Source organism: Bufo gargarizans, chromosome 3 (assembly GCF_014858855.1).
Source record: "Bufo gargarizans isolate SCDJY-AF-19 chromosome 3, ASM1485885v1, whole genome shotgun sequence".
Lineage (NCBI taxonomy): Eukaryota > Metazoa > Chordata > Amphibia > Anura > Bufonidae > Bufo > Bufo gargarizans.
The window spans coordinates 216946507-216962306 of record NC_058082.1 but is presented as its reverse complement, the minus strand read 5'-3'; the positions used below and the strand labels follow the sequence as shown (position 1 = coordinate 216962306).

General features: G+C 45.3%; 1 protein-coding gene across 1 annotated transcript; it reads left to right on the top strand.

Annotated features, from left to right (window-relative positions):
- The first annotated feature begins 7735 nt into the window (after positions 1 to 7735).
- On the top strand, positions 7736 to 12056 carry LOC122931489. The gene is made up of 2 exons (XM_044285554.1): positions 7736 to 9515; positions 9558 to 12056. Exons 1-2 carry the CDS (start codon positions 7827 to 7829, stop codon positions 12054 to 12056), a joined length of 4188 nt encoding a protein of 1395 aa, XP_044141489.1. The 5' UTR covers positions 7736 to 7826.
- Positions 12057 to 15800: the final 3744 nt, after the last annotated feature.

The following is a 15800-nucleotide window of genomic DNA, read 5'->3' as shown; positions in this document are numbered from 1 at the left end:
ATCGTTATCGCAATTTTTAGGGCCCTAATCGCAATCGCACAAAATTCCCATATCGTGCAGTCCTAATTCACTCTAATGGGGTCCTTTGAGTTTTTTGCATGGATGTCAGCATTCTGTGGTAAAATAAAATGCTCCATGCATAACGCTAAGAAGTGAAGAAACCACATATTTATAGAAGATTAAATAGTGAGCTGGAAAGCTGTGTCTGGAAGCAAAGCCAACAAAATATCTGCGTGTAGTTAGCTAGCAAATGGAGGTGGTTAGTATTAGTTGTAAGAATACAACATGTCAGGGCCTCGGAACAGGTTAGTATTGCAGATAAGTTAACATCAAAGCTGAGTGGTAGTTTTAGTCAGCTAAGGCCTGTAGAAGAAACAGGCCAGTAACCAAAATCAGTCAGCCTACAGCCTGTAAACTGTGCACAGTGGTTTTAAAGACAGAAATAATACAAACCTAGAGGTGTCTGTTAGAGACTGTGCAGAATGTGCAGTATTTTGTGCCATGTGGGAGCTATCTATGTTGATAATAACCGATAAAACATCTTCATTAATGCCTTTCTGAGAAAACCAGAGTCAGGCAAAAGGTAATGTGACCAACCAGGGCTAGGCCATAAGGTTTTTTGTAGCTCTTACAGTTCACTGCCAATTGGCACATGGCCTTGCAATCTGAAATATTGGCAAGTCTTGGTGCAGATGACCATTAGTGGTTAATTGCAAGCGCTACTCTCGGCTACTGACATTAATGTGTAGCAGTGATCTTATGAATTGACACCCTCTTCAACAACAAAAAATAGGCTTTGTACATATACTAAATGTATACGTCCTAAAGTTAACTGGGATATTTACAGCCCTTCAATATTTAAATTAATTAATTAATTTTTGAGGATCTGCAAAAGATTATTTTTATTCTTTATTTTAGCACTGATAATGCATAGATGGCATAAATGTTAAAATATAGAATAGATTATTATTATTTTTTTTTGTTTTTTTTTAAAGGGAACCTGTCACTACAAAATGCAGTACAATCTGCAGGCAGCATGTTATTGAGCATGAGAAGCTGAACAGATCGATTTGTAATTTTGTGGCAAAACATTCAGTAAAACTTAAAACAAATTAATTAATTTAAACCTCTGCTCTTTTTATGCTATGGAGTCACGTGGGTGGTGTCACTCAGTGATTGTGGGATAACGTCTCTTGACTAAGCATATAGACGAGACTGTCAATCACTGATTGGCACCACCCATATGACTCTGATGCCTAAAAAGAGCAGAAATTGAAATGAATAAATCTTTTTCCACAAAATTATTTATCAATCTGTTTAGCTTCTTCTGATCTACATTATAACATGGTGCTTGCAGATTGCATTGCGTTTCGTTTTGGTTTGTGGGCAAATTATAAATACATACAATGTATGTCTGGTTGCACATTGTATTCTGTAGCTTTAAAAAACACATGTGCAATGTGAGTCGGCATTTTAATGACTTTTTTTTTTGCATGGTGTTTTTTGTAGCAATGTATTTTCACCATACAGTTCCACAGAGGACGTGACATTAAAGGGGTTGTCTTACTTCAGCAAGTGCCATTCATCATGTAGACAATGCCAATACAAGACATGTACTAATGTATTGTTTTTATTAATATTGCTTCCTTCACTGGCTGTATTCGTTTTTCCATCACATTATACACTGCTTCTATGATTATGACCACAATCCTTCTTCGGTGGCCGTGCTTGAACACTATATGAAAAAGTGCCAACCTCTCTGGTGGTCGCGACTGTGGGAAAGCACATAGGCTGGTGTTTTTTTCTATAATCTGCAAGCAAAGCCACAGCTGATGAATTGTATGGTGGTCGTAAACATAGAAACAAGCAGTGTATAATGTGATAGAAAAATTAATCAAGGCAGCAAAGGCGGCAATATGGACAATCATAATACATTAGTAAGTGCCTTGTATTAACTTTCTCTACATGATGAATGCCATTTGATGAATTGAGACAACCTCTTTAAATGGGGAGTACATACTTTACTATAAAGAAAAATGCAAGACATAAAAAAAAAAGTAAAATGGCAAAACATTCCATGGAAGCTTTCATGCAGCCAGTATTTTTTTTAATATTTTTATTAAAATGTGTAGATCAAAACCAGGAAAGGGTTTAAAATACAGAAGAGGTACAAATGTTATAATTATAGTTTTTTCTATTGGTTGCACTCCTGTTTTTTTTTTTCTTCTTCTTCTTAGGCCTCATACACACGACAGTATTTTTTCACGGTCCGCAAAACGGGGTTCCGTGATCCATGTCCGTTTTTTCTTCTGTGTGTCTTCCTTGATTTTTGGAGGATCACCAGACCAGAAAAGTGAAAAAAAAAATCTAAGTCAAGTTTGCCTTGAAAATGATAGGAAAAAAAACGGACACGGATCACGGACGCGGATGACAATCTTGTGTGCCTCTGTGTTTTTTCACGGACCCATTGACTTGAACGGGTCCGCGAACCGTTGTCCGTCAAAAAAATAGGACAGGTCATATTTTTTTGACGGACAGGAAACACGGATCACAGACGCGGATGACAAACGGTGCATTTTCCGAGTTTTCAACTGACCCATTGAAAGTCAATGGGTCCGTAGAAAATCACGGAAAACGGAACAACGGACACGGATGCACACAATGGTCGTGTGCATGAGGCCTTACAAATACTGCTGAAAAATACTGTGAAAGTGGCCTTTATGGGTAAAAAAGGCTACCAAATATTTTTAGGCTTTTACGTGGGCCTCAAAAAATGCACAACATGTAAAACTTTGTGTGGCAGCACCTTAATCTGCATCCAAAACGCCTCTAAGAAACTTCAGATTCATTTCAAAGGGAGGCTGAACTTGCTGGTTTTTTCCATGCTAAAAAAACCCAGTGTGGAATAAAGAAGCAGCTTGCTCTGTTTTGAAGCAAAATCCATGCTGATTCTCCTATTGAAGTCATTGGGAAGCTGAAAAATTAGGAAGCTGACAAAAACTCACCAAAAACAGTACCAAAACCAGGAAGAAAATGCTGATTTTTTTTTTTTAAGCGCGTTTTCAAAATCCATCATGTGAACATCCCCAAATACAAATTACAGGCAAAATACTGTGTACACAAGTAGAGGTACATTAGAGTATCAGGTTTTCATATTAGAATATAGGGTTTTCATATTGTTATGGCTCAATAGTCTCATTTTGCTATCAAGTATTTATTTAAAACCCCTACAAATTGTGCACTTATAATATTAATATCGCTGTACATCATAAATTGTACTTATGGCACTTCACAGAAATAGTATCTCCTTAACCATAATAAAAGCTTCCGCTAAGTACAAATAGGAGTCTCTTCAGTTCATATTATCCCGCAAATAATTACAGCCATTTTTGCACAGAATCCCCTTAAAAGTTTTAGCTAATTACCTATAGTTTTGATAATGTTATAATCGGCCCTGCATCCAGCTAATGCAGACACGATATTCTGTTTCTTCAATGCATAATGTATTCAACAGCTTCCATTCACACCTGACACCAATTTCCTTTGATGTTCACAATCTAAATGAGAATGCAGCAGCAAGCTGTATTTCGTGAAATATACAAGATGCCTTTAAAATGATGGCAGGTATTTTCCTCATTAAAGCAGCCATAACAGATAGTTAGATATGATGCTGTCCTTCACCTTCTTGCTAATTAATGACTATGATTGCAACCCAAATAAGATCAGGCAATTAAATGTGATAACATTTCAGAAAAGGGGAATATACATTCCTAGAAAAGCTGCAGGTAAAATGGTACAATGGTGAAATTAACATATAAATGCACTATTCTATTGAAAGGCAAATCTTATAAACTGATTAATATAGTAGTGTAGCTATCAATTGAAACCTAATGTATTCAAGTCATTAAGTAAGCACAGCAAGTTTAGGGTACAGAAGCTGCTTATTTATTACCATATTTTACCTCCACTATAAAACAACAATTCATAAAGAAGAACAAGGTAACGCAAGTAAAAACATAAAAATATAGGTATGTATGTGAAATATCTTCAACATTGTTAAAATCACAGTGCTAGACTTTGTAAAGAGGCTACTCATGAAAATGTTAATCAAAGTAAAATGCACAATTAACTCATACAAAATAATCCATGACACTTAGGTTATCAACAGATATGATGAAGTGCTAGTGCCAAGAGGTAATAATGCTACAGGGAGCTACAAGAATATTGTATCCTAATGTAATTAATGCATCTCAAGAATACCAATAGAGACTATTGCGCTTTATAAATTGTTAATGGGTTATGTGTACAATGGAACATTCAATTTTTTTTTTCATTGCCTTTTTTTTTTATTGCTGCTTTATGTGGTTTATGAAAAAGACACCCCAGATCAAGAGAATCACCCCTAAATTGCCTTTAAATTACCCTTATACTGAGCAAAGAAATATTTGTAGTCCTTCAGGGTAGGTTTACACATTTAAAAACCACAACTGGAGTGAATTGTAAAAACATGTTTCGTGTTTTTTTTTTTTTAACAGGTGAAAAGTGTTAAATCCATGCATTCCACCTATAAAAACAAATTTTTGCAGCTTTTTTTTATTTATTTTTTTACTATGAGAAAGACATATAATCTGGCCTAAGAGTATATTCACAAGTAGCAGTTAACGTGCAGTTAAGTTAAATGGAAAATGGCTTCTTATTTAAATTATATTTTTATGTAAAATATTTAGTTTTTTTTAGAATTTTGTGATATTTTTTTATTAAAAAAGTATATAATCCTGCAATTTTCACACTGGACACTAGGTCCAATAATAGGTGATAATTCCTGTTGTGTACAGGTGACGTTTCAGTAGCTATAATCACCACAGGCAGAATTACAATGACAAGTAACCCTGTATGATAACACTTGTTCAACCATTCACAATAGGTGATATCACAGCTTATCAGCTTACTCCTAAACTCTGCACAGGTCACAGAACATGGCTAGAAAACTCTACCATGTAGGTCAATGGATTCCCCTCCTGTCCCCTGTGTCTATGACCCATGGACCTGCCTGTTCTTAAAATAAAACACATTTTAGGACTAGTGGCCAGTATGACAAAAAGTCACTAAAAATGCAAAAAAATATATTTAAAGAGGACCTTTCATGGGTCCAGACATTATAAAAATAAGTAGGTTATATAGGGCTTAGTCCATGTATGTAAGATCGCTTACAATTTTTTTGGGCGCCGCTCCGTTCACCCTTTGTGCCCCTGTTCAATTCTCCCGCCTGGTATGCTAATGAATAGAATTGGTACAGGGAGGAGGAGAATCTCATTCTGCTCAGTATCCTCCAACCACACCTCCTAGCTCTATCAATTAATGCCTATTGCACCTGGGGCAGACTGGGAACTTAAAGTGACCCTGGAAAAAACCCCATAAAAGTGGCCCTTGTTGTCGGGGTGTCAAAATTAACAGAAGGTGTAACAACACAATTAGGCAGGGTCAGCAATACCATAGCACAAAACACCGTCCCAACAGAACCATATACCACAGTGTAGCACAATATATTTCCCCAAAAGCTACCCTCTGTGGTTGCCATCAATAGCTGCCACTTTCTGTTCTCCTCCAGTTGTCTCTGATTAAGATATGGAGCAGGGGGCATAGGAGGTTAGATGCAGGGCCACAGCAGTTGGAATCAGGAGGGCATGTGCGGTCACTAGCAGGGTACGAGTACCTACTTTTCACAGCATTTATTACTGCTGAAAGCTCATTATGTATCTGGCTAGCGGCATAGAAGAGGGCTTGTGTTTCCCTGTAAGGTCTATGGCCAATCTGCCACTGCCTAGCTCTCTCCATCAGTTCATTGGAAGGAGCCAGGAATGATTTGTTCTCAAACAGATCCAACAGATTACGATGGATACTTTTGACTTCTAATGAGTTCAGACTTTTTTTCTGAGAGAAACCAGTGTTTTAGTAGAAAAGAATAGAGAATAGTTCTTAGGCCTACACTATTCTTATTGTGAAAAACCAATTGAAACCCAGATGAAATGGAACATAGCTTCAAAGTAAATAGAGCCCAATCCTAGTTCTATCCCTTTTGACTAGGGCTCATAAATGAGTGGCTCAGGAGCACCATTTGGCTCTTTTCCCCCCTGTTGGGTGGAAAGTTGCACGTATTTATATCTAGTGATGAGCGGCATAGGCAATATTCATTTTTGCAATATTTAGCAAATTTTTGCGTATAATAGTCGCAATAAATTCGCAAATTCTAGAATTCATGATCTCGTCATTATTTTCACGATTGCGCAAATCGGCACTAATATTTTTCTTTTTTTACTGAAATAGGCCACTGAACGCTTTTGCCACAAAAAAGCGTACGAGTGAAATTCGTATATATTTTTCTTTTTTTACGGTAATATGTCCCTATACGCTTTCAACAGAAATAACTGCAGAAGTAAACTGAGAATATATTTTTCTTGTTGGACTTAAATAGGCCACTTCAGAAATGCACTGAGAATAGAGTTAAGCGGAAACCTGGAAGTTTGGGTTCGAAGCCTTTACAAAAAAGTTTGAGTTCGGGACCCGAACTTGACTTGAACTTGAAGTCATGGGGGACCCGAACTTTGGAGCACTAAAATGGCTCTAAAAAATGCAAATGGAATCAAAATCTGGTTAAGAGCATGGCAAGTACTCTGCAAACAAATGTGGATAGTGATATGACTTAAAATAACAAAATACACAAGAATAAAAAATATTAATCTTGCTCTAGGAGGACGAGGTCCATATAGAGTAGGAGGTTGAGGAGGCAGTGGATGTGGCGGTGTAGGTGGAAGGAGGAGTGGAGGACGAGGAGGTAGCCTATACTGCTTTTTGGTTTTATTTTTATTTTATTTTTTTGTTTAAATTAGTGTACACCCCAAAACACTGGGAAATATAACCTGTGATTTTATAACAAGACACGGAGGCTCCTATTGCTTTAACCTTTCTTTACTTCTACCATAGCAGCAAAGAGAGAAAATGGTATACAAAAAAGAAACCATGGTAACAGACTCCTCCCCCTTATCCCAGTATATCCTTCCTTGTCTGTCTGAGCTCTTCCTCTTTCTTTGCTGCTACCAGGCAGATAAGTACTCTCCAGCTCTGTGGCATTGCTCAGGGTCTGGTATATTTGTATTTTTATGTGCTTGGATTATCGGTTCGTTCGGTTTCTTTATTAGATTCTGATTAGACTCTTATCGTAGATACATATTTCTCTCCTGTATATATATATTTATTTATCTAGGGTACGTATATATATGTATATGTTTTTTCGTTCAGGTACTTCTGTGGCCGTTCTGCCTAGGGGTTTGTCCTTATAACAGTTTTTGCGGCTTCCCCGCTTTCCCCCCGTGTGATCCGTTTCTCTGCCCTGTCATCCTTGTCCCTCGTTACCTCAGACTGCGCCGCCATTGCGCGCGCTTTCTGCTTCTTCTTCCTCTCCTTCTCGCCCGAAGTCTCGCGAGTTCGAGATTTCGCGCGCGTTTTTTTCGCATATTTTCGCATATTTTCGCATTTTTTCGCATTTTTTCGCATTCGGCTGCTACTGACGGCGAGATCTCGCGAGATTTCGCCGTCCCTGTGCGTTTCCCCGCTCTGCACACACCGGACATCCCGCTCTGCACAGCGCATCTCCTGGCGGTCTTTTTCCACTGCTCTTGAGCCTTGTAAGTTCTGTTTTATTCCATTTCGTCTACCCACTAGCTGGCTATGTTTCCTGGCTTCATTATCCCCTTTTCTCTTTTTCTCCTCTAGTGCTATTTTTGCTGCTCCGGTCGGGGTGACTAACCCCTGCCTTTTGCTACTTCACCATGTCTGTCAGAAAGAATTCCGTTGCCTCTGTGGCCCCTAGTGAAGCCCCCCAAGTAGATCAGGGTTCCCCTGCGCAGGATAGGAGGTCCGAGGTGATCCACCCGGACGACCATGAGGTGGCACTGCAAAGATCCATATCTAATGCCATTATAACCGCCATGGGTTCGATGTCATCTGCATTGACCCAGTCTATATCTCAGGCCCTTATGGCGCGCCCTGCTACTACTACCCAGGTTTTGGTCCCACCTCCAGGACCACCTCCTATTGTCTCCAGAACACCTCAGATTGATGGGCCATCCCCATCCCAAGACAACGCGCTTCAGTCGCGTAAACGAGCTTGTACCCGCCAGGCAGAAAAAACGCGGGCATGGAAGACTGCCAGGTCTCTACCTGAGCCTAGGTCAGACTCTGATAGGGAGTCAGAGGAGGAGACTCATGACAACGTCTATGAATTGACGGATGAGGTGGAGGACGATTTGGCGGATATTGCTGTGGATCCGGTTCGTAATCTAGACCCGGAAGCCCCGTTACTACAACAGGGATCAGCAGAGGATCTCTTATTGGATCCGTCTGGGGAACCGCTGTTTAACCCCGAGGAGCTGCATCATCCCCGCTCCGCGGAATGGATGCCCGCCACACATGTGGCGCAGTATATGGAGGCTCGCATACGCAATCCGCTTAGTAAGGAATCGCGTAATAAGTTGCGGGCGGAGTGCCCTCGTCCTTTAATACCACACAAAGTGTGCGAGACGCCATCAGTGGATCCAAAGATGGTCCAGTTTCTGGCGAAGACGGGGTTTAACCCCCGTAAAGGGCTAGACGCGGCCTTGAAGGCTGTCCAAGACAAGCTACTGGACATTACAGGTCCTTTAGCAAAGATTTTCGATTTGGCTGAGTCCGCTATCGCGGCAGGTAGCCAGGTAGACCCTATAGAATTGAGAGGTTGGGCCCAGCGAGCCATATGCGTAGCGGGTAATACCAATACCTCGCTCGCCATTGAAAGGCGGAAGGCAATACTAATTAAGATCGAGCCAAAGCTCTCGAACTTGGCATTGACTGAAGCGGGCAAGGACGCCCAGGGGTTGCTCTTTGGCGACTCTTTTATTAAAGAGCTAGGGAAATATGTAGGAGCTTTTACGGCTCTTGATAAAGCCCAGACTTCGATGCGTCGAGTCTTTCAAGGGCGTTTTTCCAACAGGGCCGGCAGTGCTAGGGGCCGACTGTCCGGCCGTTCCAACTTTCATGCCAGAGGTTCCGGCAGAGGCTCCTTTAATTATAGAGCATCCCTCCAGGATCAGAGACATCAGCCGTCCTTTTTTCCCTCACGAGGCGCTCCCTTCAGGTCACGAGGTTTCCGAGGGAATCCAGGCTCCCGTCGACCATTCGGTAAGTTATGTTCTTCGTCCCCCTCCTTTTTTAGACCATTTAGTCGGGGGCAGACTCCGATTCTTTTCTCATGTGTGGTCAGGCATAACCTCAGACCAATGGGTCCTTTCTACTGTGCAGGGGTTCACAATAGATCTGATTGCCGATCCGAGCTCCATCCCAGCCCCCCCTACGGTACCACTGTCCTATGCGGCACGGTCCCAATTTCAGAGGGAATTGTCGGATCTTCTGCAGAAAGGCGCGATCGAACGCGCACCGGAGAATCGTGGGGGTGTCATCAGCAGTATTTTCCTGGTGCAAAAGAAAGGGGGCCAGATGCGCCCGGTGATCAATTTGAAAGCCCTGAACAATTTTGTACAATACCGACATTTCAAGATGGAGGGCATCCATCTTTTGAGGGATCTGCTCCTTCCAGGCGATTGGTTGGCCAAGATAGATCTCCAAGACGCCTATCTCACGGTCCCAGTGTCCCCCTCTTCAAGAGACCTGCTGCGGTTCCTGTGGAACGGTCAGGCCTGGCGCTTCACCTGCCTTCCGTTCGGCCTGTCCTCCGCCCCCTGGTGCTTTACCAAGATCATGCGCCCAGTGGTGGCTTGGCTTCGCAGCAGAGGTGTTCGTCTGATCGTCTACCTGGACGATATCTTGATCATGGCCCAATCACGGGCTCTCTTGTTGAGACACCTCCACTTGACGGTGACGCTCGTTTCCGACTTGGGGTTCATTGTCAACCAGGAGAAATCCTGTTTGACCCCCTCCAGATCCATAGAGTTCTTGGGTTTCCAGGTGAACTCGGAAGAATTATCCCTCAGTCTTCCACTCTCGAAAGTCAAGGCTATCCGCAAGGAGTTGAAGCATGCTCTACGCCTACCTCAGATGTCGTTGCGGCATTTGGCAAGGATAATCGGACTTCTGGCCTCCTCAATACAGGCCATTTTCCCAGCCCCCCTCCATTATCGTGCGTTGCAGCGCCTCAAAATTGCTCACCTTCGGTCGGGGGCCTCTTACGCAGATTTGGTCTCATTAGATGCCGAGACGACGGACGAGATGAGATGGTGGATCCACAACCTGTCAGTGTGGAATGGCAGAGCGATCGTGGGTCCCCAACCGGATCTGATCATAGAATCCGATGCGAGCCTGCACGGATGGGGAGCACATTGCAGTGGTGTGTCCACGGGCGGTCCATGGTCTCCAGAAGAATCCCATCTTCACATCAACGCCCTGGAACTCCTAGCAGGGTCGTTTGCCATTCGCAGTTTTGCCAATGGTGTGGTCAGCTCAGCCATCAGGCTCCGCATGGACAATATATCTGCGGTCAGGTACGTCAATTGTATGGGTGGCACACGGTCGGTGGTTCTGACCCATTTGGCGAAGGATTTTTGGGAATTCTGTCTCGACAGGAACATCTCTGTGGTGGCCGAGTACCTTCCAGGCCTTCACAACACTCTGGCGGACTGGAGTTCTCGCTACATATCGGACTCCAGCGACTGGAAGTTAGACGAGACGGTTTTTTCTGCTATTTCTTCTCTGTGGGGTCCCTTTGCAGTCGACCTCTTCGCTTCCCGTTTGAATACCCAACTGCCCAGGTTTTTCAGCGGGAGGCCGGATCCCTTGGCGGAGGCAGTGGACGCTCTGCTTCAACATTGGGGAGGAGCGTTGATGTACGCATTCCCTCCCTTCGCGCTCATTCCACGAGTGCTCCTTCAGGTTCGTCAGCAGTTGGCGAACCTGGTTCTGATTGTTCCGTTTTGGAGAACCCAGTCCTGGTTCCCTCAGATCCTGGAACTTCTAGTGGACTTTCCGTTTCTCCTTCCCACTCAGGTGTCACTACTCCAAGGGCCTGCAGGAGAAGTTCACCCACTCCTGCAGAACGGGTCGCTACGCCTCCTAGCTTGCAAGATATCGGGAGTCCAGGAGGAGGCGCTGGACTTTCAGGAACAGCTAGGTTCTTATTGGACTGCGCTTGGGCGCCCGGGACGAGACGGGCTTATCGAGCCGCCTGGGGTTCTTGGTCTCGCTGGTGCGTCGACCGGACTCTGGATCCCGTTACGGCCCCTGTCAATTCCATCTTAGCCTTTTTATCCTCACTTTTTGAGGCAGGGAAGGCTTACCGCACCATCAATGTCTTTAGGTCAGCAATTTCCTCCAGACACAACGGTTTCGACGGCCGTCCAGCGGGTCAACACCCCCTGGTCTGTCGTTTACTCAAGGGTTCACGTTTGGCCCGACCACCTCGGCCACGGTTTTCGTCTACCTGGGATGTGTCGGATGTCTTGCAATTTCTAGTCAGTTGGCCCTCAAATGAGCTATTGTCGTTACGTCAGTTATCGGCCAAATTGGTCACTTTATTCTGTTTAATCTCCTGTAAGAGAGTTTCGGATGTGCGTGCTTTGGATTGGGACGCCAGATCCTTCACCCCGGAGGGGGTCCACTTTAACATTTCCCGTCGCACGAAAACCAGTATCCGGTCGGTCTCTTACCCCCGTTTTCCGACTTCTCCACAGCTATGTCCTGTAGCGTGCTTACGCGAGTATGAGGACAGAACCCGTCCACTGCGGTCTCTTTCTCTCCCCCACTTATTCATTTCGTTTCGCAGCCCGTTTGCTCCGGTTACCAGTGTTACGTTATCTCGCTGGGTCAAGTGGATTCTATCCCTTTCCGGGATTGATACGTCTATCTTCACGGCACATTCGGTCCGCAGTGCGACAGCTACGTCCATGACGTTATCTGGGGCTCGTTTGGAGGATGTTATGAGATTGGCGGATTGGTCCAGATCTTCCACTTTCCGGGAGTTTTATTTCCGACCGGCTTCGCATGCTTTTGATTCTATAGTGGCTCAGCTTTAAACAAGCAATAGGAGCCTCCGTGTCTTGTTATAAAATTATGGGATTTTACTAAAGTATGACGTAAAGTCATGATTTTATTAAAGACACGGAGGCGAGTATTGCCCTCCCTGGACCCACCCCTTGGGGGTTTTTGACGTAAGTATGTTTTGTTGATTTACCGTATGGTCAGAATTTTTAAAGTTGTTACTGTGTTTCCAACTAGTGGATCCTATGTTTCTGATGCACTGGATTATGCTCTTAGAAGGTTTTTCTCTTATTTCCTTTTTTCCTAGGTTGAGAGGCTTACGGCTTCATGTTTTAGAGTTACACAGTTCCGGTCGGAGGTCCAGTTGTGGCGGTCCAAGCCGACGAGTTCAAGGGGTTTTTTCGTTACCCGGTGGTTTCGGCGTCTGTTGTTCCGGTTGACCAGCGCTGTTTGAGACACAAAGAAAGAGGAAGAGCTCAGACAGACAAGGAAGGATATACTGGGATAAGGGGGAGGAGTCTGTTACCATGGTTTCTTTTTTGTATACCATTTTCTCTCTTTGCTGCTATGGTAGAAGTAAAGAAAGGTTAAAGCAATACTCGCCTCCGTGTCTTTAATAAAATCATGACTTTACGTCATACTTTAGTAAAATCCCATAATTACCCACTCCAGCCGTGCTAAACAAACGTTCAGGCAATACACTGGCTGCAGGGCAGGCCAGCACCTCCAAGGCGTAAAGGGCAATTTCAGGCCAGGTGCCCAATTTGGAGACCCCAAAAGAGTGGGAAATATAAAAAATACAATGAACAATTGCGCTGTAGTATTACAATTGCTGGGAAAGGCTAATATACATGTCTATTCTGCACAAGGTACAGACAAGCCCTGTGGGATCCATGCCTGGTTCATTTTAATGAACGTGAGCTTGTCCAAATTGTCTGTGGACAGATGGCTGCGCTTGTTGGTGATAACGCTCCCTTGCAGTGCTAAACACACATTCAGACAATACACTAGCTGCAGGGCAGGCCATAACCTCCAAGGCATAAGGGGCAAGCTCAGGCCAGGTGCCCAATTTGAAGACCGAGAAGTTGAAGGGGCCAGACTCATCATCCAATACGTGTAGGCGTGTGCAAACATACGGCTCCACAATGTTGCTTAAATGCTGCCTCCTGCTAAGACGTTCCATATCAACTAGTGGTGCTGGTGGTTGTCGCGTGCTGACAAAGCTTTTCTACATTTCAGCCATACTAACCCTGCCTTCTGAGATGCTGGTGGCGCCCCAGCTGCGTTGGTGACCTCTTCCTCCTTCTTTTGCCTTCGCCTTGTGCTTCCACTGTGCCCCCACTGTCAGGTGGGAATGCCACCAGCAGCACGTCTACCAGTGTGCGCTTGTACTTGCACATCTTACGATCACGCTCCAGTGACGGAATTAAGGACAGTAAGTTGTCCTTGTAATGGGGATCCAGTAGCGTGGCCACCCAGTAATCAGCACAAGTTAGAATGTGGCCAACTCAGCGGTCATTGCGGAGACACTGCAGCGTGCAATTGCTCATGTGTGTCAGGCTGCCCAGAGGCAACGAAAAGCTGTCCTCTGTGGGAGGTGTATCGTCTGTGTCCTCTGTATCCCCCCAGCCATGCACCAGTGATGGCCATGAGCTGGTTTGGGTGCCACCCTGCTGTGAACACGGTTGCTCCTCCTCTATATCCTCATCCTCATCCTCGACCTCGTCATCCTCCAGAACTGTGCTCTGGCTGGACAATTGTGTACCTGGCATATGTTGGTGCAGGAACCCACCCTCGGAGCCACTTGTGAATGACTGGCCTGAAACCCTTTGACATGATCCCTCTTCCTCCTCATCCTTCTTTGCCACATCATCTGCCATCATCACCCGAAGCATTTTTTCAAGGAGGCAAAGAAGTGGGATAGTAACGCTGAGAACGGCATCATCGGCACTGGCCATGTTGGTGGAGTACTCGAAACAGCGCAACAAGGCATACAGGTGTCGCATAGAGGCCCAGTCATTAGTGGTGAAGTGGTTCTGTTCCACAGAGCGACTCACCCGTGCGTGCTGCAGGTGAAACTCCACTATCGCCTGCTGCTGCTCGCACAGTCTGGCCAGCATATGCAAGGTGGAGTTCCACCTTATGGGCACGTCGCATATGAGGCGTTGAGCGGGAAAGCCAAAGTTACGCTGCTGCGCTGACAGGTGAGCAGCAGCAGGGTGAGAACGCTGAAAGCGCGCACAGACAGCCCGCACTTCCTGCAGCAGCTCTTACAAATCGGGGTAATTTTTAAGGAACCTCTACACCACCAAATTCAGCACATGTGTCAGGCAAGGGATGTGCGTCAAACTGGCTAATCCCAGAGCTGCTACGAGATTTCGCGCATTATCGCACACCACCAGGCCGAGCTTGAGGCACACTGGCACCAACCACTCATCGGTCTGTTGTTCCATGCCCGTCCACAGCTCCTGCACGGTGTGTGGTTTGTCCTCCAAACAGATAAGTTTTAAAACTGCTTGCTGTAGTTTACCCCTGGCTGTGCTAAAGTTGGTGGTGAAGGTGTTACGCTGACCTGATAAGGAGGCGGTAGAGGATGAGGAAGCGGAGTAGGAGGAGGAAACAACAGGAGGCAAACTGAAGCGCCCTGCAATCATCGGTGATGGAAGGACATGCGCCAAACTGCTATTTGATTCAGGCTCAGCCACCACTGCATTTACCCAGTGTGCTGTTAGGGAGATATAACATCCCTGACTGTGCTTACTGGCCCACGTATCTGTAGTTATGCCGACCTTGCCACACATGGCGTTGCGCAGTGCACACCTGATTTTGTCCCCCACTTGGTTGTGCAAGGAAGGGATGGCTCACCTGGAAAAGTAGTGGCGGCTGGGCACGACGTACTGTGGGACAGCCACCGCCATAAGGCATTTAAAACTCTCAGTCTCCACCAGACGGAATGACAGCATTTCAAAGGCCAGTAATTTTTAAATGCTGGCATTCAGGGCCAGGGATCGCGGGTGGGTAGGGGGGTACTTCTTCTTCCACTCCAGTGTTTGGGAGATGGAGAGCTGAACGCTTCTGTGGGACATTGTGGAGATGCTTGGTGACCCAGGTGGTGGTGTTGCTGGCAGATCCTCTGTTTGCGGGGTGGCAGGTGGCACTGTCGCTCCAGAGGTGGATGAAGAGGCCGAGACTGCAGCAGAAGAGGAAGCAGGAGGAGCCAGAGACCTTTCTTGGTTTTTGAGGTGTCTACTCCACTGCAGCTCGTGCTTTGCACTTAGATGCCTGGTCATGCAGGTTGTGCTCAGGTTTAGAATGATTATGCCTCGCTTCAGGCTCTGATTGCACAGCGTGCAAACCACTCGTGTCTAGTCGTCAGCACATTATCTGAAGAACTGCCACGCCAGGGAACTCCTTGGAGCTGTCTTTGGTGTGCTTCGTCCTTTGATGTGGTGGGCAGTAGCAGGCGTACTGTCTAGGGGACGGCCGCTCCGCTTTTGCACCCTGCTCCCTCTTCTGCTGTGCTGGTGGCTCTGTGCGACCACCTCCTGTTCCTCAGAACTACACAGGTCACTCGCATGACCTTCATTCCATGTTGTGTTGAGGACCTCATCGTCCTCCACATCATCTTCCACCCAGTCTTCACCCCTGCCCTCCTTGTCAGTCTGCACACTTTTGAAAGCCACAGCAGTTGGCACCTGTGTTTCGTCATCATCCGAGACTTGCTGCGGTAGTCCTCCCATGTACTCATCCTGAAGCATAAGTGGTTGGGCATCGGTGCA